At 44.4% G+C, this 24,979-nt stretch overlaps 11 protein-coding genes across 11 annotated transcripts; 6 read left to right on the top strand and 5 right to left on the bottom strand.

Annotated features, from left to right (window-relative positions):
• Positions 1 to 207: 207 nt before the first annotated feature.
• V865_004622 (uncharacterized protein) lies at positions 208 to 1,913 on the bottom strand (the record flags this gene model as incomplete). The annotated part of the gene is made up of 5 exons (XM_066228400.1): positions 208 to 277; positions 347 to 426; positions 545 to 625; positions 723 to 849; positions 964 to 1,913. 5 exons carry the CDS (start codon positions 1,911 to 1,913, stop codon positions 208 to 210), a joined length of 1,308 nt encoding a protein of 435 aa, XP_066084497.1.
• A 1,252-nt stretch (positions 1,914 to 3,165) lies between these two features.
• Positions 3,166 to 3,992, top strand: V865_004621 (uncharacterized protein; the record flags this gene model as incomplete). Its single annotated transcript, XM_066228399.1, has 3 exons — positions 3,166 to 3,484; positions 3,684 to 3,759; positions 3,863 to 3,992. 3 exons carry the CDS (start codon positions 3,166 to 3,168, stop codon positions 3,990 to 3,992), a joined length of 525 nt encoding a protein of 174 aa, XP_066084496.1.
• Positions 3,993 to 4,501: 509 nt separating this feature from the next.
• On the top strand, positions 4,502 to 6,238 carry V865_004620 (uncharacterized protein; the record flags this gene model as incomplete). The annotated part of the gene is made up of 3 exons (XM_066228398.1): positions 4,502 to 5,791; positions 5,891 to 5,998; positions 6,068 to 6,238. The coding sequence occupies 3 exons, from the start codon at positions 4,502 to 4,504 to the stop codon at positions 6,236 to 6,238; spliced, it is 1,569 nt and encodes a 522-aa protein (XP_066084495.1).
• Positions 6,239 to 6,860: 622 nt separating this feature from the next.
• V865_004619 (uncharacterized protein) lies at positions 6,861 to 8,751 on the top strand (the record flags this gene model as incomplete). The annotated part of the gene is made up of 6 exons (XM_066228397.1): positions 6,861 to 7,020; positions 7,126 to 7,166; positions 7,267 to 7,588; positions 7,676 to 7,867; positions 8,090 to 8,401; positions 8,516 to 8,751. 6 exons carry the CDS (start codon positions 6,861 to 6,863, stop codon positions 8,749 to 8,751), a joined length of 1,263 nt encoding a protein of 420 aa, XP_066084494.1.
• A 329-nt stretch (positions 8,752 to 9,080) lies between these two features.
• Positions 9,081 to 11,493, bottom strand: V865_004618 (uncharacterized protein; the record flags this gene model as incomplete). Its single annotated transcript, XM_066228396.1, has 6 exons — positions 9,081 to 9,099; positions 9,154 to 10,372; positions 10,449 to 10,679; positions 10,759 to 10,883; positions 10,985 to 11,122; positions 11,186 to 11,493. 6 exons carry the CDS (start codon positions 11,491 to 11,493, stop codon positions 9,081 to 9,083), a joined length of 2,040 nt encoding a protein of 679 aa, XP_066084493.1.
• Positions 11,494 to 12,043: 550 nt separating this feature from the next.
• V865_004617 (biotin synthase) lies at positions 12,044 to 13,734 on the bottom strand (the record flags this gene model as incomplete). The annotated part of the gene is made up of 8 exons (XM_066228395.1): positions 12,044 to 12,241; positions 12,335 to 12,451; positions 12,506 to 12,581; positions 12,640 to 12,782; positions 12,846 to 12,955; positions 13,058 to 13,294; positions 13,375 to 13,441; positions 13,501 to 13,734. The coding sequence occupies 8 exons, from the start codon at positions 13,732 to 13,734 to the stop codon at positions 12,044 to 12,046; spliced, it is 1,182 nt and encodes a 393-aa protein (XP_066084492.1).
• Positions 13,735 to 14,236: 502 nt separating this feature from the next.
• On the top strand, positions 14,237 to 14,734 carry V865_004616 (uncharacterized protein; the record flags this gene model as incomplete). The annotated part of the gene is made up of 3 exons (XM_066228394.1): positions 14,237 to 14,388; positions 14,456 to 14,512; positions 14,581 to 14,734. 3 exons carry the CDS (start codon positions 14,237 to 14,239, stop codon positions 14,732 to 14,734), a joined length of 363 nt encoding a protein of 120 aa, XP_066084491.1.
• A 355-nt stretch (positions 14,735 to 15,089) lies between these two features.
• Positions 15,090 to 16,596, top strand: V865_004615 (uncharacterized protein; the record flags this gene model as incomplete). The annotated part of the gene is made up of 4 exons (XM_066228393.1): positions 15,090 to 15,665; positions 15,763 to 15,861; positions 15,919 to 15,993; positions 16,063 to 16,596. 4 exons carry the CDS (start codon positions 15,090 to 15,092, stop codon positions 16,594 to 16,596), a joined length of 1,284 nt encoding a protein of 427 aa, XP_066084490.1.
• A 571-nt stretch (positions 16,597 to 17,167) lies between these two features.
• Positions 17,168 to 18,568, bottom strand: V865_004614 (uncharacterized protein; the record flags this gene model as incomplete). Its single annotated transcript, XM_066228392.1, has 7 exons — positions 17,168 to 17,274; positions 17,345 to 17,448; positions 17,520 to 17,581; positions 17,662 to 17,876; positions 17,945 to 18,104; positions 18,164 to 18,241; positions 18,326 to 18,568. 7 exons carry the CDS (start codon positions 18,566 to 18,568, stop codon positions 17,168 to 17,170), a joined length of 969 nt encoding a protein of 322 aa, XP_066084489.1.
• A 1,020-nt stretch (positions 18,569 to 19,588) lies between these two features.
• V865_004613 (uncharacterized protein) lies at positions 19,589 to 22,636 on the top strand (the record flags this gene model as incomplete). Its single annotated transcript, XM_066228391.1, has 10 exons — positions 19,589 to 19,929; positions 20,028 to 20,186; positions 20,240 to 20,498; positions 20,561 to 20,640; positions 20,706 to 21,208; positions 21,280 to 21,317; positions 21,372 to 21,686; positions 21,755 to 21,875; positions 21,964 to 22,298; positions 22,400 to 22,636. 10 exons carry the CDS (start codon positions 19,589 to 19,591, stop codon positions 22,634 to 22,636), a joined length of 2,388 nt encoding a protein of 795 aa, XP_066084488.1.
• A 311-nt stretch (positions 22,637 to 22,947) lies between these two features.
• On the bottom strand, positions 22,948 to 24,975 carry V865_004612 (uncharacterized protein; the record flags this gene model as incomplete). Its single annotated transcript, XM_066228390.1, has 4 exons — positions 22,948 to 24,216; positions 24,294 to 24,726; positions 24,798 to 24,913; positions 24,967 to 24,975. The coding sequence occupies 4 exons, from the start codon at positions 24,973 to 24,975 to the stop codon at positions 22,948 to 22,950; spliced, it is 1,827 nt and encodes a 608-aa protein (XP_066084487.1).
• Between the last annotated feature and the right edge of the window lie 4 nt (positions 24,976 to 24,979).

Genomic DNA, 24,979 nt, shown 5'->3' with positions numbered 1-24,979 from the left:
TCGATCGTGGAAACAATATGACTGGCAGACCGATTTGGTATACAGTATTCAACATTGGGTAGGGAACACAAAGTCTGATTAGATGAAGGGACTGGTTCGAGCAATTCCAGTTGTTGTGATATCATGATGTAATGTAATGCATCTCATAAATATCACACACACGTTCAACTCTTATTTTTTGAGCACAAATATCTACAATCCACCTACCTACCACCTAGCACCTAACCCGCCAAAAGGGACGTTCCTTCCCATACTTCTACCTGCTAAACTTGGCATACTGATGATGCACAAATGATGTTATCAGTGAACAATATTGCATGAAACACAGGTCATGGTTGACAGTCACAAAGTCACAGGGAAATATGCACACATGAGTGAATCGCCATCTAGGCCGTTGGTCATGTTGAATGTAAGTTGATCGAACCGCTGTACCAGCATAAACCCAAGTCGGTATCAGTATGTATATCAACGCAACAATCAACGAGCGGGGTAAGGTGGTATAGTGTATCAGGATGGACAGTGGGGGGACAATATAATGACTTACATTATTCGTAGTCACAAACTCATATGTATAACTCTTAGTTTCCTGAATCGTAATAGGACATGAAGTATATTGGCATGCGTCCTAACCATTCCATTGGCAAGACACAAATCAGCATACTTGTGATATCAACATTCATTGATGATTGATGGATTGAGAGTAAACACCAAGTCGGGCTCACAAATGATTGTCCGGGATAAGTGAAATGCTGTTGACCATCCGACATAGTTTTATCTCTCGCTACCAAGTTCGCTCGGGGTGAAGTTGAATCCTCAGGTGAAACGTATGTGAGAGTTATAGTGTAGTTCCTATCATATCACAACGAAAAACAGTATCATCAGTGATCGTCCGTCTTTTTTTTATTTTTTATCACATATCAAGATAGTTATGTAGAGAGAGATGAGATACCGAAATCAACTCACTTTCCTGCTTGGAAATGACATGGATCTAATATAGTTCCTTTACCACCCTCGCATGGATTCACTTTGATCTCAGTGACTGTACCTTTGGTATCGGAACAATGCTTGTATCTGATCTTCTTGCTCTTATCGTCCGAGGCGGAGGTCGAGGGAGTCGGGGAAGTATCAATGGATGTAGACGTGGACGTAGACGTAGAAGTGATACCGGCAGCTTCCGCTACAGTGGCTGTTGCAGAGACTATGGCGGATGAAGAAGACGTGGTAGATACCATCGATGTCATTGAAGCTCCTGTACCAGCCGAACTAGTCGTTGGGGAAGATACAGTTGAGGTAGAACTAGCAAAAGAAGTGATAGTTCCACTATTACCATTAATGCCCGAAGGTAAGTTCCCGACCATCGAAGTAATGGCCGCAGCCGCAGCGGCCGTGATGTCCATGTCCATATTCGTGTTTGTGTTCGTACTCATATTCATATCCATTCCTGCCATAGCCATGGAAATGGAGGTAGGCTGTAACAGCGAATCACCTTGATATTCCACTGTAGCCATATTCACAGCTGTGGGCGTGGGAGTGACTTCTGAATCTTCTGCATCCTGGACATACAGATCCCCACTGGAAGTTACAGAGGCCGCAGGAGAAGAAGTGACTGATTCCTCTTGTGGTTGTGCTTGAGCGAGCAAAGTTTGCGGGATAGTATTGATTTGCCATAAAGATGGTAGATCCACCGGTACAGGTGTGGGTTGTATATCGTCTGTAATCGATGAAGATAGAGAAGCAGTGGGCATGTTGAGAGATGGAGGTAGGTCTAATGCCCCTTGCCCTTGGGCTTGTCGACGAAGTAAAGCGGGTAAAGGTAATTTCGGTTGTTGTTGGTGGTGGGGTAGAGCCATGGCTGGTGAGGAGCCTATTCCAGCGAGGAGGGGTAAGAGGGAAAGTAAAGTTGAAGTATGCATTTTGCGAGATTGAAATCTACCAGTGGGTCTATTGTCGAAAAGATGAAAAGCCGATCAACGGTTTGGGTTCAGTTGGTATGTCGCCGGGACTGGTGAGTAGGTATCAAACCTGCTTTTGTTTTGCTGAGAAGGGTGAGTGAAGGAGAGTTAGGAGATGAGATTGCATACATGATTATATGTAGTGTTGAATCGCTTGACTAGGAATCAAGAAAGTCGATGTTGTTGGATGATCGTTGTAGAAGTGAACGAGGAATGGAATGTCTCAGATTGAGATATAATCTTGAAGGATGTGACGTATAGACAATAAATCAGGCTGGATCGAAATAAGTGGTTTGTCCAAGTATCAGTCTGACTCGTTGATCTTGATTCCTATGTTCAATATGGTATCAGAGGTGCTGTTCGGTATGTGATATGGTGTCGATGTTCATCGTGTGCCGCGGTATAATGTTCTCGTCTCCTCCCCCCGCACAAGTTATCTTCCGACTCAACCATCTCACTTTCTTTCAGAATGGTATCGGCCCATAAGCCTCACATTGCCCTTCACATTCCTTGAACGTCCTATTACACTCTCTGGTATTCTTGGACTGTTCGCATTGATTACATCTTACTCCTTCTCTGCAGAATGCTAAATGTTGGATAAGAACGGCTTTGTCAGTTGAACCTTGAATCCACCTGTACCCCTCCCTCGATGCAGCGACCAGATGTCACTCGTCCTGACGAGATAGGCGCAGATCACACGGTGCATACCGTGACAAGTCATGGTACTCATATGAGATAGCTCTTACTCACGCTTCGGTCCGATCCTGCCTATGGGATTCCTCCAATCTCCATCTTTGACACATCTCACATCGAAATTCGGACATATCCCTTTAAACGCATTTTGTACCTCTATAGGTGAGGCTGTCATGAGCGACACGAAGAGTAATGAGGTGACTGCGATCGTGACTCTCATGGTTGATTAGAGTGCTGATGAAATGAAGCGATAGTTGACGAATAACAGATGAGATTTGAGATTTGAGATTTGAGATTTGAGATGGGAAGAGATTTGATCGGTTATCTGTGCTCGGTTATCTACGCCAATCCCATGACGAATGACTGAGGATCTTGCCTTTTGCGATAACAAGAGATCATTCTCGTGCTGCTGGATGGCATAGGTATATATTTATATATATGCAGTTGCAGAATCCCCCTCGCATCTCTGATAACCAAACTCCTTCGCCCACGCACTCATACACAAACCAAATCCATCAAAATGTCTCAACCTCGCGATCGAAAAATCAACAAACTGATGTCCGTCCTCCACCTGATCCCCCAACCACTCCCAATATACACCTTCTTCTATCCCCTCACCATCATCCCTCACCTCACTCCGAACCTGTACGAAAAATACCCCTATTTTAGCGTCACTCGCGAACTTGCTGGAGTGAGCGTCGTAGCTGCCCTACCGCCCGGTGAGCAAGGCATGGTGGTAGATGGAGAAGTGAGAGGGTTGAAGGAGCTGGGTGATGGTGATGCTGGGAGGTGGTTCGGGCCTTGGAAAGCTATTAAGATCAGGGGACCGCTGTATATTGGTGAGTGAGCTGTTGTTTAGCTGGATAGCGGGGAAAGAGGAGATAAGCAAGGGGGAAACGATGGAATGACGGTGAAGTAAAGGGCGTGATACTATCATATGGACGTTGTTTGTGGAGACCTACATAGACATATGCAGGTGTAGAGTGCAGTCGTAGGGCTGGATGATGAGTGTTCACGATGATTTCCAATACATCATAGGCTTGACAGGGATACTACATGAATTCCTCACACCTCTGAGATCAGCCGAAATCAACATCTATGCGATATCGACGTGGTGAGTGAAGTCAACTGAGTTTGCTTTAGATTACTTGGACAATCGTTCAATCATCTATATTCAACTGATGTGACCTTATGTCTTGCATTTGGGAAAATCATAGGCCTACAGATTACATCCTTGTGCCTTCAGAGAAACTCGACAGAGCCTTAGATGTCTTGAAGAAAGACGGATGGCAGGTGGTCGAACAGCCGAACGAGCAGACCGATGAAACGGGTAAAAAGGTGTTTTAGGTGTTGCATTCGATTATTTCTACAATGCTACTATACTATACCTATCTGTACAGATATACCGATATACTTGTGACAGACATGGATCGCAAATGTACACTACACTACTTGCGATTCGACTGGGGTGCTTTCTGCAAATGAGGCTGCTCCTTCATATTTGATTGAGAAAGGACACGCCACACCCCTCGATACGACCGCGGCGATTGATTGATTTCTTTTGATTTTTCTAGTCATGAGGTACGGCGTCACGTGATCTACCCGTCATGGCACTAGTACGAGTAATGTTCACACTGGGACCGTGCGCTGGGACGCGTCTCTCTTTTGCAGAAATCACTCACTACCAGTACTACTCGTCTTTTTGATTTCTCAACATGACACAGTCTGACACCATACACCATCCTGCTTGAACTTTTCATCCTCATCTCCTTCTCCTTCTTGATCCCTTTTCCCTCTCTCACTCCCATTTCCATTCAGCAGACTCACACCCCATACCTCATCCCAGCACCTCACCAATGTCATCCCACTCAACCCCCCTCGAACCCCTCAAGCGCATCCCATCAAGGATGGCTACACCCACATCAGCCAAACGTCAACGCGTGTCCATCACCCAACACCACAAGTACATGACACCCCACCCATCGTCCGATATCGATATCGAAGACAACCATCCCATCAAGTACACCGCTGTTCCCGTCCCAGCACCTATCAGGGTCTTATCAGGTGGACCGTTAACACCTTCCACATCGACCGTGGCTTTCTCATCATCACCCAACCGAAGACTCATGATGAGTTCTTCATCTCCTACGAAACACTCTCAACGACAGAAAGTACCAGAAGCTAAATTCGATCACGAGTTGGTATTGGAAGAAGGAATGACATTGATATTCGGTAGACACCGACATACACAATCTAACGCCAAATCGTCTTCTTCTTCCCTCTCATCTACTATCCCATCGCACCTCCTTAACCTCTTAGATCATCCTGAGAATGAAAGTAGAGTGATTCATCTATCGAAAGATGCATCTCACGCTTCGAGGGTACATGCCGCTATCGAACTAGTTAAACAAAATACCATCAGGATAATAATAATCGGTCAAAACGGTATGAAAGTGAAGATCACCAAGAAGAAGAGGGGTGTGAGATTATTACAGAATCAGAAATTCGATTTGACACTGTCTTCAACGCAGTCAGTGGAGTTGGATTTCTTCGGAAGTAAAGTGTTAGTCAGATTACAACCCCAAGAGAAAGAAGAAGAGAGGGAAAGGCTGTTTTCTTCCAGCCCAGTCAAAAGTCTGAGGATGGACATGGGAATGGGAATGGGTAGCTCGATGCCTCCTTCGAGTCCACCCATGGCGCCTATGGAAATGGATGATGACGATATACTTTCAGAGCCCGAAGAAGTCGTCTTACCTCGACAACCTCAGTCATTTGAAGCAGTTATACAAGCGCAGTCGCAGAAACCCCAAGAAGATGAAGAAGATAGACAGTCTAGACAATCATCTCCTCTTTCACCACCTTCCGAACCTCGTCATTCACCTTTACCCCAAGTAGAGGACGAACCAATAACCGCCCAAGTAACAGAAGTAGAAGAAAAGCAAGTTAAAGCTGAACGGATCGAATCGATCTCGCATACCAGTCATGGTCATGGTCATGGTCATGGTCATGGCAGTAGAGCCAACACACCTGTAGTAACGCCACCTGTACCAAGTGATTTAGATCTACCTGCCATTATCGCTTCGACCGTGGTCTTTTCGGGTTCTAGTAAATTGAGTTTACCAGATTTGGTCAAACACATGTTAGAGGTGAGTCCTTTACTCTTGCTTATACAGTATGATTGTATTTGTACATAACACAAAGCTATTGACTTTGTACTGATTGTTCTGTCTTCTCATCTACCACAGTCCCAACCAAGTCTGAAAGAACATGGTTCAGAGAAGATCTGGTCCAGCTGGATTCACGACGCGTTAGAAGGAAATAGGATGTTTGGTAAAGTAGAGAGACACGGTAAAGTGAGTTTACCCATTTCGTTCATAACTTCGGGGGGAGATAATGCTGACTATACTTTCGTTCGATTACAGGACGCATCGGGTCATCCGCTTTTACCGCATTACTATTATGACCCATCATCTGATCCTGATACTTCCCGAGCTTCAGAATTGGGTGCGTTGGTCAGACCACTCAGGACTGCTCAGAGGACTGGAGGGAAGACTATCGACTGGAGGCCTGTAGGAAGGGGTAGGAGGTCATAGAGGTCATGGTTGTTATTGCTGGATAGGTCAAGGTATTGGTAGATATGACAGTTGCGTTTTTTCTCTTATTGATTTGATTTTGCTTTGCTTGGCTTGCTATTCTCACCTGCTTAATTATTGTCCATCCCTCAAGGATGATTACATATATGAATTTGATATTCCCAATGTGCATTTCGTTACTGACAGGTGGACTCGACGCTATTGTACTGATATCATACATGCAAGCATACCATGCCATGGACTGATTGTCAAAGGATATGAAGGATGATATCTGCTCATTAACGATGTTCGTTCTCCAGCTGGTAGTCTTTCCGTGTGGCGAATGATTGCACCCAGGATCATCAAGGAGTAAGAGACGAAAGGATTCATCCGATCTGTTTCTCTAAGTATCCGTTCATTAAGTATCCTTTCATATAAAGAGTAAGGTAGGGTGAATGGTTGATCCTTCCATTGATGCTCCTGCATTGCATATCAGTCCACAGTCCACAGTCCACAATCCACTATCTACCGGATGTGTATAGTTAGAGTTGATGAGGTTCGATCTGATTGATGACGATGACCATACCCATAACCATAGTCATAATAACCAGGTATATACATATACACTCAGGCTCTTGCGATAATGTCCGCTAACGCTGATACTGATAATACCCAAGCCAAAAAATTGGATATTCTCATCGTAGGAGCTGGAATAGCAGGTCTGAGTTTTGTATATGCTTTGAAACGGAGTGAGATATACCGGAAGGGTTTGATAAGCTATAGAATCATAGAGAAGAAACAAGGTAAGTCGGTTGTCTCCTTTTTTGGAAACCTTGTGTCGTGTGCAGTACGAGTACATATCGAAGTGTTGTGTTGATTGATAACTCACAATCGTTTGACGAGAATAGCACCATCGATAGATCTAGGTTATCCAATCCATCTATCCTCTGTGAGTCCACCTACCGTACTTCTCTTTGACTTGTATCTCCTTGATGCCTCATCCAAGCCCATTCATACTGATCGTACTGTACTCGAATGTGGCACGATAGGCAGCTCGTCAAGCCCTCAAAGACATCCTCACACCATCCGATCTGACCAAACTCCAAAAAGCCCAATCGACCATACCGGTCTATCATGATGGCTTGACGGTATGTAATTATAAAAGTGAGGCTATGTGGAGGACAGTACGTGATCCAGGTGTGAGACCGATGATCGAACGTGAAGATTTGATGGGAATCTTGAGGGATGGGGTCGATGAAGATAGAGTGGAATATAGCAAAGAGCTTCAATCGCTTGATGAAATAGTAAATGGGGAAGCAGTCGAAGTGGTGCTGAATAATGGAGAAAAGTTCAAAGTGGATTTGATCATTGGTATGTCCAAGTGAAACCTTTGGGTAGAGCCTTGATCGAACACTGCCGGTTCGATCCACTCGCTAAATTCGATTGGTGTGATCACAGGTGCAGATGGAATGTTCTCCCATACTCGACAGCTTTTATATCCCCACACGAAGGTAGATTTGATAGAGAAATTACCTTGGACGATCATAAATTCTCGATATACTTCACCTGAAGTACTTGATTGGTGTAAAGACCAAAATGGAATAAATACAATTGTGGGAGACTCATTCTCAGCTACAATGATTCCTCTGGGTTATCAAAGCAAAAATAAACAGAACAAAGGATACTTGAGTAACCAAGAGATAGCCGAAAGAATTAATGAAGATACCGATGAGGTAAACAATGAGATTCGATCTGAAAATTGTATTTACGAAGATAGTGGAAGAATAGAAAATCCAATCGATAACATCACTAACGCTAACACTGACTATACCGATACCAATACTGATACTGATATATTCAAAACCAATACAGCCAAACCATCAGTCTACGTGGCTCTGACAATCCCTTCCAAATGGCTCGAACCATCCTACTGCACCAAATTGTCCAAATGCACTTGTGAGCCTACCATTCACTCCCTGTTCCTCCGCCAACTTGAAAATTCCGATGGATGGCCTCGGAGAAAAGGCTTTCAGATGTATAGTACGAATAAAACAGTGGCAGGAAGGGGAAAGGTAGTCTTATTGGGTGATGCAGCTCATGGGATGCCGCCTTTCTGTGGGGCTGGAGCTGGAAGTGCGATAGTCGATTCGGTGGAGCTGGTCAAAGTTCTCAACAGAGGGATAGGTGAGTATCATCATTTCTGTTTAAGTTCAATTGTGATGTGTCAATTGATATGGACTGTACATTGTCATCTCGGTCGGTTAATCATTTTTCCCGTTCGGTTCATTTAACTCACAGTGGATAATCTCAATTCCTCATTGGGAGATTACATGACTCAGAGTCGATTACGAAATGACCCGTTGATCAAAGCATCCAAGAGATTACTCTGGCTAGCACAAGGACATACGGAATTAACGATGATAGCTAGGAAAGTGGTGTTCTGGGGGCTGGAAATGAAAGAGAAATTGGGTGGGAGTAGACAACGAGCGGAAGTGGAGTTGAGGAAGGTGATAGAAGAGGTTAGGAAAGGTTAGGAAAGGTTAGGAAAGGTAGTGACGTGGGAGATAGGAATGGGCGTTGGGAATAGTACATATAGTACGGAAATGGGTCGTGGCCAATGAGCCGTTCGCGAATACACACATTCGAGGTAGGTAACTTGTTAAGCGCTGAGAACCTTGGTTCGTCCAGGATTTGCTGTAAAGTCTGGTTCAGTACGGTACGATACAATAGGGTCATGTACGTGTACTAAGTTGACGTTCTTTTCAATGATGTCCATTTGTATCAGGAAGATAGATTGATAAAAATCGATCGATACGGTATGCATAACGTTTGAACTATGAGATTCCATAATGGTGTTATCCCATTATCCCCTCTGAATTGCTCTTCTCAAACTCTCATACAGCTCCCCCATCCCTTCTTCCCCAGTAACATATCACCCTTGATTAGCTAAATCCATCTCCCATCCGGCTTCCGTATCACTCTCAAACTCTCTGTCTCTTCCGCTCTCCCCTCTTCCTCTCCTTTCCCGTCTTCCACCTCCACCAACGTTCGATGGTAAATCCCTATCATCTCTCAGTCCGCCACTTAGATGAGGCAGTGTCTTCTGAAGAGGCATCATGATTTCCTCCTGGTGGTGATGGTCGTACATATTCGATCCAGTAGATGAATTAGTAGATGATCGAATGATAGGTTCAGGTAAAGGTCTATTCGTTCTTTTGGTAGGTGTAGGTGGATCATAAGGGTTGGACAGAGGAGCGCAATACGATTCTCTAGGTGCCATTGATGGTCTACCACTTGACGATTTGCCGTACGATCTTGATGATTGCTCATATGGGTATTCTCGATCGTATATTCCTCCTATCCCACCTGATGATCGTCGATTAGTCGAATAATATCCTCTCGATCTCCCACTACCATTATTGTAGTCATCGCGAGCAGAAGACCTTCTGGATCTGTCTGAGGGGTAAGTGTAATACGACTCATCTCGTTCTCGTTCTCGTTCTATCTCCCGTTCTCTTCGTTCTCTATGTCTATGCTTATGTCTTCTATCCCTTCCCCCTCCTCTATCACTTTCATCATACATAAATCGTTGGTTCCTAATTCCTCTTCTCTCATAAACCACCTTAGGTACTTGCGTAAATCTCTCTTCCCTGCTCAAACTCCTTCCATTCTCATATTCGCGTAGATGCTTTCTTCCCCTATATCCCAAAGTAGGCACAACCCCTACCCCGTCTGCTACAACCTCTTTCCTTTCTCTGACTTTCACTCCTCCTTTGGATTCCGAAGGAGCAACAGCAAGGGAAGAAGCTGCAGCAGCTTTCTCTTTGATAACACTCTGCCAGTCATTCTCCACATCCTTCCCCAATCCCGTCTTTCGGAATACCCTAGATCTAGTGCAAAATATCAATGCGGCGATGAGGATCAATCCGCATATCGATATAGGTAAGGCGATAGCCTTGATATTGGGTTTACTAGGTTGTTCGTTCGCTGTCATGTTGTTTGCATTGGGGTTTGCATTGGCATTGGCATTGGCACTGAGTTGGGTGGGCTGGGTGTAAGAGAAAGGGTAGGAATAGGTAGCTTGGAGAGGAGCTTGGATGGTCGGCGTGTTTGAGTAGATGGTCGGTGTTGCCATGATTGTGGGCGTAAGAGAGGCTAAGGACGATATCGATGAGAAATGCTCAGTGCTATATTTTGGATCAAATGAAGAATACGATTGACCTGTACTTACTTGCTATACCTTTCATCACAGTGGACTTGACTTTGACCGTACTGCTAGAAGTGGGTATGGCAACTGTACTACCCAGTGTCAGGGGACTTGTGAATACTGAAATCGTTGCTGAAGCAGTCCCAGTCCCAGCGAGCTCATCACCTATCGCATTGGTGAGAGAAAGGGAACTGTCAGTAGGCATGGACGTAGGGATCACAGCGGTGGTAGGATTAAGGGGGGAAGCGACGTATGCTGTAATAACAAGGAAGCAACCCATGTTCAGCATCAGCTTTTTTGATTCGGACACGACTCAAGGTATATATATACTCACCATTAGGTGCACCACTATCCCCTTCCACCCCAAAGACAGGGGAGTTGAACGTCCTTCCTTTATTCGTTGGATTATTCATTGAAAGATACAGTTTTTCGATAGACTGCGAGATGACCGGCATCGTCCTGTCTCAACACAATATCAGTATCAATCCTCCGTATTGGCCTGGCCTTTCTTCATTTGTATGCAAGGATAATTTCCCCTGGATGATTGAATATCCACTCACACAATAGCGGAATAAGTACCATCTTCATTATCCTTCACGTTAGGCCAACTCTCATTGCCGCAATCTGCTGCCGTGGATGTACCGGAAGTAGAAGTGCATAGTGAGAATGAAGGTGAATAGATCGGTTGAGGTGAACTCCTACGTCATCCAAACTTTGGATGTCAGTAAGAAATCCTCTGCTCTTGTTGCTGCTTGGCTCACCAGGTAACAGTCAATGCTTGACCTGAAGGTAGTATATCTCCTGAAGAGGGTGAAATCCATTTTATTCCATTTTGATAGCCATCATTCTCACTTGAACCTGTATATCCCATATCACCTTGATCGCCTGACCCATTCGTACCATATCCCGATCCTAATCCTAAATCATTATCCTCAGAATATGAGCTCGCATCATACTCTCCACCATCATCTCCATATCCATCAGGCTCGTCGTGATTCTTCCTCGCTTGTACTGCCAAAGTTAGGATGAGGAAGGGGGAGACGGTCATCCCGTTTTGAAAGATTCGCATGATGCTTATCGAAGGCGTCTAGCCCAGCTGAGAAGATCCGTTGCGATTCTAGTCTTCTCGGATTAGGTTCTTTGAGGTCGGATAAAGGAATGTGAGAGGATGGTGATGGAAGACGCCAGCGTCTTTCTGCAGATGTGGTGATAAAACAAATAACGGAGGGAGGGAAAAGAGGAGAAAAGAAAAGAAAAGAGAGGGATAGAAGGAGGAAAGCAGCGGAACCTCGTATGCATGGTATTTTTTCATCCTCAGCCAGCTTCATGCATCGGTCAGTACGAGTGGTACCATATCAGCAAGTAGTAAAACGTCCGAAACTTGTGAGAAAGGCAGGTAATGATCTAATCTCGATCAAATATCATCTATTTTAGTCCAAATCAGAATTTCGTTCATCATCGTACATAAGTATTATCAGTATCACCAAAGACCGTGAGTATATGTCTCACCTTAATTGACTTAGCTTAAATGCATATATACAAAAAATGTCCCCAACTGATTAGAAATTCAAATCCTGTTTGAACCAGTAGATCTAAAATCTATGTCCACATGTGATCGCCTAATAGCTGACACCGTGTAAAGCTTGTTGTTCCTTCGTCATCATCGGTGTGGTAGATACCGATTCTGAATCTTCGAATGATCTCTGACCTCTCAGACCCCATCTACCCAACATCGCTTTGTCCTCGTCCCATCCTGAACATGGAGTGGTGAGCATTCGTTCTCCGGTAAAGATCGCGTTGGCTCCTGCCATGAATGCCTGTGAGAGTGATCATCAGTTAGCTTTTTAATGTGACGATGTGAGAAACCCCGCATGGTGAGGTATGCACATCGATGATTTTTGATTACTTACCATAGCCTGTTCGGTCTCTGAGAAGGTGTGTCGTCCGGCAGCCAACCTGATGATAGTCCGGGGTAAAACTATACGGGCAGTAGCGATGGTTCGGAGGACAGTGTGGACTCCGACAGGCTATCACATATCATCAGCTAATCGCCCAAGCCATTCCTTCATGCGTTAGCTCACGTCATTCTTTTCCAATGGAGTACCTTCAATAGGAACAAGCGTATTAACAGGGAACGATTCGGGATGTTGTGGTAATCTGACATTCAAATTCATTTGTCAGCTGGGCTACACTCATCTTAGATACGTCAACTCACCTCGAGACCTCATGGATCAATCCCACTCTATCTTCGTCCTGTTCTCCCAAACCCAGAATACCACCTGAACAAACTGAGATACCAGCTTCTCGTACTGCTTCGATAGTAGCCAATCGATCATCGTATGTACGAGACGTAATGACCTGTTTCATAGATATGCGATGTCAGTTCGATATCAGGACACGTACATGCGATTTGTAGCTCACCTCTGGGTAGAATTCTCTGGAAGTGTCAAGATTGTGGTTGTACGCGCTCAAACCAGCTTCTTTCAATCGTCGAGCTTGGTCTGGCGAGAGCATACCTAGTGTGGTACATACTACAAATCCAAACAAAATCTGTCAATACACCTTGCTCTGCTTTGTCACGAATATGATTGGGGTACTAGACCGGATCGTGGTTGTCCATGATCTCCACTCACCTTCCATACCCATCCCTCTAACCTCGCTGACCATCTTCAAGATCTTCTCGAAACCACTCTTCTTACCCGCCAAATCCCTCCAGGCAGCACCCATACAGAATCTCGTTGAACCATTCTCCTTAGCTTCCCTAGCAGCTTTCAACACAGGTTCAATGTCGATTAACCTTGATGCTTTTGTTGGGGTCTTGTAGGATGATGACTGAGAGCAGTATTTACAGTCTTCCGTACATCCACCGGCTGAACATAGGTAGGTACAAACGGATTAGTAAGATCAAGGGAAAAGCGTCCCGTTGCTGTCCGGACAGGTAAGCACTCACTCTTGATGTTCATCAAAGTACATAATTGGATCCTCGAAGCATCCTGATGCATCCTATGGACAGTTGCCTATTCCAATTTGATCAGCTCTCATCGTCTGTGTGCTCTAGTTGAAAAAGAGAACGTACAGCTCTATAGATAGTTTCCATCAAAGGCGCATCGAAGATCTTCTGGATCTCTGATCTCCTCCAATCGTGTCTGACATCTCCATCAACGTATCTTGGCCTAGCTTGAGATGAGGTGTTGGCAGAGGGGTTGGGAGGGAGGTAAGGTGGATCGACGGCCACTGCGTGCCCTCTTGTACCCCTCACCAGAGGTGCGATGAGGGTCGGTCGAAGTGCCTTGCTAGCTAAGGCTGGCATGTTGGTATGATATGATTTTGATTGGGTATCTTGTAAGAATGGTGAGAAGAGAAGGAGGAAGAAAGGAAAGATATCAGAACAGGACTTGGGAAATGGAAATTGGGCGGAATACCTTTAATCTGTGGGTGTCACTTCGTTTATTTGGGGAGGGGATCATTGGATTACAAATCCATCTAACGGGAGTAAATTGCACCGATTAGAAAAACATCACATTTTCCTAATGAGCGATTACAAGCCCACCTTATCTCTTGATCGTGTACAGTTGCCCTGAACAACCAACCGGTTACACACGCTCTAACCAATTCCGAAGCTTGCTTTTCACCTCACGCTCATCGATCACCTCTCTCATCCCATCCTCGGACCGGTTGAACCAACAAAAACCAACGGGACTCCGACGATCCCCCGCTTCCATATATGTCATCCACTTAGTCATATCTAATCTACATATTATCGAGTATATCCGCTTTGCCTTGGACAGAACGGATGCAGGGTACGAGTCACGATGTCAAAAGAATCCACGACTTGCTCTAAACAGGATCTACATTACTTACCCTCGGACCAGCCCGTGTTCAGCTGTAAAGGATGTTCATGTGTTATTGCTTTACAGGATGAATTGTGTTCGAAGGGATTCACAGGCGGGTCAGGCAAAGCTTTGTAAGTTTATGGCATCCATTCCCTGAGGGCATGGAATTATCTGATGATGGGGATCGTTCGTGACCAGTCTGATCAATTCCACAATTAACACGAATTTAGGTAAGAAGGAAGAACGTAAATTGATGTGAGCTATCATACTCCTTTCATTCCATTCAAGTGATACTGGACTGAAGCAAGTTTCGTTGTGAATAGTACTGGCACACATACATGTGCCGATCTCCTCTGCGCATCATGTGGTGCATCATTGGGATGGAAATACCTCAAGACACCTACGGCAGAACAGAAATATAAAGAGAATAGGTTTATATTGGAACAGGCCAAGATAGTGAAAGAGAATAATTGGTAGATGGTGTGGTCCCCTCATATTGGAGGCGTATTATTTAATCGTTGTCCTCTATCTGAGATAGATCCGTTGTGAGTTGTATCTTATATCCATTATGTCTGTTGTCATCTGTAGTTTGTGCTTTTGTACTGTTCATGTATCTCTATTCATCGTTCGCTGTGATCGAATCATCCTTTGGCAATCCCAAAAACGACGCACTGACCACCTAACATCAATCAATCGGAGCCGATATAAGACTGACCAGTCCTTCTTCTTTCTTCTTCTTCTTCCTCTTCAATTGTACTCATCCTTCCAAAGGATAACATGTCTTAACACCGCTACACCGTGGTCCAGCCTCAATTCATCTTGCAGCGGCACAATGAAACGTCCTCGTGAGACCTCGCCCTCTTCTTCCCATCGACCACATACCCGTCCTCGATTGACCGGATCCAACTTGGAACCCGTCAATACAAATGCACCACGTCGATTCCCTCATTCTGCTCCTGTACCAATCAGGGGGTATTCGACTTTCCATGCATCATCATTCGAATCTCAATCCCTTCAAGATTTGCAGGACGATGATCTTTCGGTACCAGGTCGTATTGAAGATGAAAATACCCAATATGATAGTATCCCAAACCCACTAACCGGGCAAGATTCTCCTTCGGATCACCAGGTTGAAATTTCAACTCCGGAATTGACTCGTTCACCCACACCTCCCGCTAACAATGAACCACTTCCTGCGTACATCGTAGTAGATAGACACTCCCTTCGACCTCTGCTCGGTTGGACGACGTACAAACGTCTCAATCGGTCAACGGGGTTATTCGAAGATCATCTAGCTGGTGTCAGCGAAACGAATATACAAGTGACGGGATTGATACCTCAAGCGTTCATTGGGATGGACGAGATGAAAACCTCTTTATGGAGTATATTCAGACCTTGTGGGAAGATTGTGAGTTCACCTCAATCGTATTGTACAACCTCCTAAATGTTCCTTCAGGGGTGTGTATGAAAAGAAGTACTGATATATGATCGGGTTTGATGTATAGCTCTCGATCATTGTTTTCAAAGGATTCGAATACCACTCTCTATATGCTGCTCAGATAGATTTCGAGGACCGTGAAAGTGCCTTAAGAGGTCTGCGAGTGGTGAGTTGCTCAGGTAGATTGTTGGACAATGAGCTGACGTTATGTTGGATAATTTAGAATAACGGTTATTTCCATAATTTCACTTGGCATCCACTCAAGATCTCTAGAAGAGCCTATAATCATTCTTTATGGGTAAGTCATTTGCTTCAGCTTCTCTCAGCTGGAACAAAGGTACATTAGTAGACTAATGAAGAAATGTAGGGAATCGTCAAATCATCAGAATTGCCCGAACTCCAGACACGTCTCTTAAATTCGAATAAAAGGAATATTCGATTCCCACTTGAACTCGAAACTGTATATAGTGACCAGTTCTTCATCAACTTCGATCTACCGATGGCACCATTACATCTCGAGAATTACAGATCCTTTGAGGATTTAGGTGAAGAATTTCGGCCAACAACAATCGCACTCGACCAAGAGGAACAACAGGAACGTGAAAATGGCTCTTTCCCACTAAGTTCCAAACGAACTGAGATACATCGAAGATTACTTATGGAGCGAAATAGGGTGAAAGAACATGTGCATCCTGAGTTGGTAGGGTTGGTAGGGTATAATTGGCAAACTGGCAAATTGGATTCGCTGGAGGAACAGCAAGAGGAGGAGCAGGGGGGAGATCGGTACGAGGAAGATGCAGGGATGGACATGGATGAGAATATGGAGCATGGAACTGGAGAAGGAGAAGAAGAAGCTGGATGGATGGAACTGGTCATGGATCCTTGGGATGAACGAATGTAGAATCGTATAGTATGGTCAGGTTATTACTGGCTAGGATAGTTTAAGTTTTTTTTTTGTGTATATTTCTCTATCGCTTTCTCTCCAAAACTCATTCTTCCTGCTGTAACTTTTATGATCATCGTAGTGTACTGTATGGTAAATTCATGAGCACGAGACACTCAAAACCAACAGGAATTTCCTCTTCTTATGCTTAATGATTGGTTGATAATCTCAAGTCTCTATCGGGTAACGATTAACATCATGTAGTAATCGTAGATCGATTTCCAGATACGATATATTAGTAGAGTATGAATTTGCTCCAAGTTACGCATGTCACACTCATTTCGCATACGGATACGTGACTGTAATTAGATGGAAGCAGCAGTGTAAATACGATAGTGAATATTTGAAATGTCCATACATCACTTCTGTTTGGTTAATTATCATGTCCACTTCTTATCTCTATATACAGTATTGAAAATACGATAATACAACTCAAGAGAGAAAGAATTCCAATTCAATCTTGTTTATTTAGTTTTATTTATAAAAACACATCTCAACGATATGATATGACGGAAATTTTGGATTCGGATTACCATTCAATCTCCTTTGGGAAGTATTTCTTGATCAGGCCTTGATAATATTCCTTCAACTCATCTACGTCTGGTGGAGCATCAGATTTTGAGTAGAGATCATATGCTACGAATCAAATCGGCAAAATCAGGTACTAATTCCATGACATACCATACAGTTGACGGATGTTACTCACGGTTAAACGCTCTGACAGCTTTCAAAGCTTGTTCGTCCTCTTCTACCATGAGATGCCTGTAGGCGTTTGATCCTGCTCGATGCCAAGGGTAGAACGAGTGGTATCTGCGCAGATGTGACCCAGACAAATCAGCACCATAATGGGAAGAAAAGGTACGATATCGCAATAAACTCACCTGATCATCCATAAACCTTCTTTGGGCAAGTTCGATTGGGTTTTGCAAATGTGATAGAGGTACTACACAACGATGCAAAGGTTAAATATCAGAATTCACACTCATTTCAATGTCTGACGAGTTTTCGTTTATAGTCACTCACTTCATCATGTCCAAAACTAATCATGACATTCTCCAACCCACAGTGTTCCTCGTAAATACCCAAATCCGTTTGTAATTTCTCATTGTAATAATCTGGGTTTTCCTTGAAACTCTCAGGACCGTAGATGATCTCGTCGACGTATTTACATCCTACTACGAATGTATCGCCTACTACATCCCATTGACCGTCTGCACCGAAGAAACACAGTAATTTGCCTAAAACATCGATACCATATATATCAGTCAAGCTGTCGATCGGTTTCAAAGTAGCGGGATCTACTCACCCAGATCATGTATGAGACAAGTCAATTGCATCCACTCTGGCTTGCCATCCTTCCTTGCTGCCTCTGCTGCCTGCAGGGCATGGACGATCTGAGGGACAGAGGTGTCGGGATCGGACTCGTCCACTAGAGTATTGAGTAGTTCGAGTGCTTCCCATACGCCCTATTTACAGCAACATCAGTACGATGAACTATCGATTGAATGTGATGATGTTGACTCACCATTCGTGCTCTAACAGTCTCTCTGAATTCTTTTCGAATACGTAAATTGTATTCCAATGTCTGTTTGGTGTGTTGTTCCTGTTGAATTGGACCTACGAATCAGTATGATGCTTCTATGAGAGGTGGCGTTGACGGTCTTTTGAACTGATATTGTAAACTCACTGCATAAAAGTTCTTTACTCTATCACAAGCATTTTCATATTGTCTAAAAACCGATTTGTCCTTCTCACTATCGAATTTACTTTCACCTTCGAAGTCATTATCGTCCTGTTGACTCTTTTCAAGTTGAGCTTTAGCGTTTTGTTTAAGTTTGAGTAAGTTGACTTCATCAATTTGATCTGATACCTCGTCCATTGCCTTGGCTCGGGTCTTGATGTAGTCGGTTATCTCAGGAGCGTGTACCATTTTGGAATCGTTTGCTTGTTCTGTCTAATGTCTTTGGTGAAGTGTAAATAGAGGTGTTTAATTGGAGTGAATTGAACTGAGGTCGAAATGCGATAACAGTGGGATGTTTATATATCCTTATCCCCGTGCTGAAAAGACCATTGGAGTTGGAGCACATCAACGAAATCTTTGTAACAGTTCAATTCTCGCCGGACCGGGACCGGCCATTGAATATCATCATCGTCACGAGTTACTTGGATCATCCTCACTCTCATCCCACAGAGGAGAAGAGAGGAATGTCGATCGATCAATCAATCCAGTCCGATGACGGATAATTCCATTAATGGATTTTTTCGTATTGCGTCGACTTCCCATTTATGGAGTGAAAGCGTAATTCCCCAGAAGGGGGGTGGGGTGGGGAAGGATCGTTTTGGGATGAACGGTTAAATTACCTACTTCCGATATCGGAGTGAAAGGGTCCGGAACGGATGACACGTGTTTAAAGCGATCCTCGTCATATCCTCGTGTTCAACATGAACAAAATGCCTTGGGATGATCTTGTCCTCGATCGTCTCTACATCTCCGCGGGACCATCACAGTGCAGCTGACCGAAGAGGAGATTTATCTCCGGTGAGTCGGACATCTGGGTGGGTGGGGCATCTCAATGGAGGTCAGGAGCCTATGACTCATTCAAGCGCCAGGTCGCCAATATAGCAACATCCTTTTGACATCTCAGCCTTCCTTCTTCCGTAGAGAGACTGATCTGGTCATCGCAATAGTCACCCTTGCCAATCGACTCCCTCAATGGGAAGTATCGTTTCAAAGTATGATGATGCGTTGAAGTACAGTTGGAGATGGATCTGAAACACCCAACCACCCACTTGCCAGATCACGTGATGGACCTCACACGTGTCAGAGCGTGGTCACGATTCCACTCGATATGATCGGCTCAAGCTCAATACTCATACCCTGTACATCTCACTCACACAGAATCATGATATACTGAGTCAGAGCATCTCTCAAATCTGACAATAGCACAATATGCCTACCGTACCAATCCTATGCTTCAACGACGTCTATCGTGTATCTCAGAAATACAACCCACAACCCGGTGCACCACCCACAAGCTCATTCGATCCACAACACATCAACGTATCTCAGTTCGCCCAGCTGCTCTTTTCAGAGAGAGACAAATGGGCAGATCGGTCAGAGACAAAAGGAAAAGATAAAGAACCAGTGAAAGATGGATTAGTGTTGTTTGCTGGAGATGTATTCAACCCTTCGGTCGAAAGCAGTATATCGAGAGGAAGTCATATGGTACCGCTGCTCAATGCGCTGGAGTTGGATATAGCTTGTGTGGGCAATCATGATTTTGATTTTGGGTGAGTGAGACTACACAACATACTTATAACTGTCAAATCTGGTCTTCTTCTTATTTTTTGAGGTTAGGATTGATCTTGACATAATGAATCTCGAAAAGGTATCCCCATTTGACCAAGTTGATCGAGTCGACCACCTTCCCATGGCTCTTATCGAATATCATAGATGAGAAGACTGGTCAAGTACCCGAAACGCTAAACAAATACTGGATAACAGAAAGATGCGGAGTGAAAATAGGTGTTATAGGCTTGGTCGAGCAGTACGTGATATCTTCAAATGGATCTTCGCAATTATTGATTAATGGGTTCACAGGGATTGGATCGCTACTATACCTTCATGGCCTAAGACATTCAAATATCGACCAATGGTAGAGACTGCGTTGGAGCTATCGAAAGAGCTCCGTGATCCCAGTGGACTGCACCAGGTAGACATCATCATTGCCCTTACGCACTGTAGGGTACCCAACGATATCAAACTGTGTAACGAGCTTGGAGCCGTGGCTGACAAGGCAGGAGTGGAGAATGAGCATGGTGTGGATCTATTGATAGGTGGACATGACCATATCTACTATGTAAGTGCCCTTTTCACAAGTGTGGTAGGTGATATTGACGAGTGCTAAGCGGATAAGTACAGATCGGTAAAGGTCATACTTCATGGGAAGGATACTCCGGTCGACATGACGCACCAGGAACGACGGAGGACCAAGGTGTGAGGTGAGCTCACACCATCCTCTTACTCTTTGTTCTCATGCGGAAAGAACTGATGTTTAATGGGACAGGTTGATCAAATCAGGAACCGACTTTAGAGATCTCACGTCCGCATCACTCGAACTAACACCTACGAAACCTGGATCGATCCGTAAACATCTCATCACTTCCCTCAAGGGAAAACATCTATATGTATTACCTTCTTCACCATCATCGGAATCCTTCGATACGATGGTCAATTCATTATTGGCCTCTGTATCAGAAGCGATCCAGAAACCTGTGTGTTTCACCTTATCGCCATTTGATGCTAGATCAGAAATCGTTAGGACGCAGGAAAATGGTCTGGGTAATTGGATTGCGGATGTGCTTTTACATGCTTATGCGGAAAGTATGTTAGATAAGAACAAGAACGGTAACGGTACTGGTAATACACCCTCTAACGGTAACATCCCTCCTTTGGATGGCGGTAATGGGGAAGACAAAGAATGCGCGGATGCTGTTATCATTTGTGGTGGGACATTAAGAGGAGACTCGCAGTATGGCCCAGGAAAGATAACCCTGGGTGATATTTTGGGTGAGCTATGATACTCTCAATAGCCTGATCGGAAATGGCTTTAGCTGATACTTTATTGGATCGTACGTCAGAGATATTACCATTTGAAGATCCAGTAGTTTGCATCGAGGTAAGCTGTCTCCGTTAATCGATGATGTCCAAGCTTACATCGACCTGACTTCAGATCGACGGAGCGGGCATATGGGATACGCTCGAATCGGCTCTGTCGAAATGGCCATCGCAAGAAGGAAGGTTTCCCATCGTCTCTGGTCTAGCGGTAAAATGGGATCATACTAGACCGCCCAATCAACGTATCATATCCATACATAAGACGAAAAGACCTAAAAGGGAAGAGGATGATGGTGATGATGAAATCGAAAATTCACAGGATTTTGTCGATTTCAAAGAACAGGATGATGGTACGAGAGTGGTTGTCAAGCAGAAGAAACTGGAACTGGGCGAGGAGATCAAGAGAGATAACTCCAAAGTCTACAGAGTGGTATGTCAAGCGGCGAATCTCAATCTCATACCGAGGTGCGTACAGAAGCTGATGGTTGCTGGTGTTAGATTACTCGAGAGTACATGGCTTTAGGCTATGATGGATTTACGGACTTGAAAGATAGGAAGTATATTGTCGATGATGAGAATGGACAGATTATGAGTAGTATACTCCGATCTTTCTTATTGGGTAGGTCGAGTAGAGTCGAAGTTTTTCAGACTGTTTCACTCGTCGATTCATGATGACATGGGCTGACAGATGATGTGGTGTACTTCAGGCTCATCATATATATTCAGACACAAACAATTAGAATCAGCCGCCGCAGCCCACCTATCATCTCGAACGGACAAAGTCTTATCAAGAGCTAGAGCTCAACATCAACATTCACCTTCATCATCCCTTTCGTCGTCACCCCAATCTAATAAAGGTTTCTTATCGCCCAATTCCAACTTGGCTAATTCCCATCATGGTGTTCTCAGTCCTGTATCTGAGAGATCGGCAAGTTCAGCTTGGGGTGTACTTCGTCGACATGTCGTACAGCATGATTGGGGGACTATAAGGGATGCATTACATGTGGCTAAGCATGAACATATGAGCAGTGTTGATGAAGTTGTAAGTTGTTCATTTTACAACTCAATATGTAGCAATCTTCACTTGAATCTGCTTTATCTCTGATCTCTTCACGAGGAGCAAAGCTGACGGTCATATACCAGGCTGGTCAAGCAATGCGTCAACATCGCCAAGCTACCCCTCACATGCCAGGCGAATGGAAATCCCGAGCCCCAACACCTTTACCAGGATCACAGCCTGCTAAACCAGCTGAAAATGCCGATGATGATTTATTGGTCAATCAGGAGAAGAAAGAATTAGAGAGTCTGAGCGATGATCTGGCGATTGTTTGTCCGCTGATCGATGGAAGGATGAGGGACGTGAGTGAGGGAAAGCCCTAGGAGGTGTCAACTCGTAGATTGTTACGACGCCAGTATCTACAGTCACTCAAACATCAAATGGAATTTCGAGATTCGCAAGAGACAGAGAGATAGAGGGTTAGAGAAGTATGGGGATAGAAATGATAGATATGCAGAGAAAGAAGAAAAGGGACAACCCTCATTGTATATATCGTTCAAATCAGTATCTATTGCATTACAAAAACCAGTATAAATGCATCGTTGTACATAGCTTACTGTTCAATCTTGATATCAATCCTACATGAAAGCTAATTGCCAAACTACCATTATCATCTATCCGTGCAACTCACCCATTACTCCTTATCTTTCTTATCATCTTTATCTTTACTTTCACCCTTGTTCATCCGATTCATCAACAACTGATACTCCCTATTCGCCTTTTGTTTCTCTCCTCCTTCCTTCTTACTACCCTCCGAGGCGAGAAGTTCCGATGCTCCTTCCTGAGCTGACAAACCCTGTTGGGCCCTCCATTTAGCCTTCTTCAATCGCTTCTCCTCGGCCTGAGCAGCTTCATTCTCAGCTTGTAAGAAACTCTTCAAAGAGGGTATAGCAGAGGATGATAATGGTTGAAGTTTCGTGATTCTCCCTGGACCTTGTTCGTCATCCTCGTCATCTGATACAGATGGTGAACGAACAGGTTCGTGTAGTATTGGTGTAGGTGAACGGGTGTATGATCTTTCGCGAACGGGTCTTGGAGGTGTAGGTGATCTTGAGATTGATTTGGAATCATATCTACGTCTGGGAGGTGAGGATCTCGATCTCGATCTTGGTCGATAAGCACCTCTTCGAGGTGAAGGTGATCTTCTTCTGGAATAATATGGCGAACGAGATTGAGATCGTCTTCGAGAATAGTATGGTGATCTGGACCCGGACCTAGACCTATCACGAGAATACGATCTATCCCTATACCTCCTCCTATATGGACTAGGCGATCTCCTCCTTTCCCTATCGTACGAGGACGATCTTCTTCTTCTACTCTCGTATACAGGTGACCTATCTCTATATCTTCTTGATCTCGAATGTGATCTTGACCTTGACCTTCGTCTGTCATATGACCTAGATCTTGAACGTGATCTTCTCCTACCATATGACCTTGACCTTGATCTCGAACGATCATGTCTATACCCTGGTGATCTAGGTCCAAGACCATCCTTCCGATCAACAGGTGATCTAGTCCTCGATCTACCTCTGGATGGCGGATCCACATCCATCGCCTCATCCTCCGCATCAGAATCAGAGTCGGGTGCAGCTGCTCCAAGATCATATTCACCCACATCCCCAAATATGTCCTCGTCATCATCTGATGGTGGTGCCGGTTGTTCTGCCTTGCTATTCACAGATGGTTTGTCGGATTGTTCAGCTTTCTTCGAGGATTGCGGCTGCTCCGACGGTACAGCCTTCACTTCAGACTTGATTTTCGTCGATGGTCCTGCGATACTTTCTGACTGAGGTTCAGTTTCTACCTCAGCTTTAACTTTCTTCTTCTTCTTTTTCTTTTTCTTCTCCCCTTTTGCATTAGCCGCTGCATCCGCTTCTGCCTTTTTCTGAGCTATCGATTTAAACTATTTCCCATATCCCGACATAATCAGCCTTTCTTGTAACTTTTTGCTCCAGGAAAGACAAGACAGAAAAAGCTCACCCCTTTACCAAGACTCTCCACTTTCTCTTCCTTCTTCTTTCCCTCCTTCTCTTCCCTCTTTCCTAATCCCTGCTGCAGCACATCCAACTCATCATCTATCTCTTCTCCTTTCTGCTTAGCCAGTTCCGCCTTCCTAGCAGCCAAAAGGGCGTAATCTAGACCCTTGACCAATACGGAATGTTCTACATCACCACCTAAATACGCCCTTTGTTTCTCTAATTCTTCAATCTCTTCTGGTCTCCTAGCTTCAGCTTTACGCTTTTCAAAATCTTCTAATAGTTTCGAGACATTTTCGTATTCTTCATCATTACGACCTTCTCTACGTAATGCCGCTCGATCTTTGTATGCCGATTCCGGAGGTGGTTCTCTTTTGTGGTATTTACGAGGGGCGAATTCAGGTTTGGCTGGTTTATCTTCTTTCTTCTTTTCGTATCTTGCGGATGCATATCAGCTTGTGATCATCCGCTTCTATGATTGTTTTTAATGAATCACATGAGAGCTCACCCTTCTTTAGCTTTTAGTCCCCACCCTCTCTTTGGAGCAGGTGCCCCTAACACCCCTCGGGATGAACTACCACCTGCGGAAGCTCGAGGGGCAGAAAGTAGATTACGGAATGCGTCCTACTATAGTATGAGCTGATGTATAGATTACGACAAACCACAAAGCTGCTTACCTGATCCATCTTT

Source organism: Kwoniella europaea, chromosome 1 (assembly GCF_036810445.1).
Source record: "Kwoniella europaea PYCC6329 chromosome 1, complete sequence".
NCBI classification, from domain to species: Eukaryota; Fungi; Basidiomycota; class Tremellomycetes; order Tremellales; family Cryptococcaceae; genus Kwoniella; species Kwoniella europaea.
This window is presented reverse-complemented; position numbering and strand designations above follow the sequence as displayed.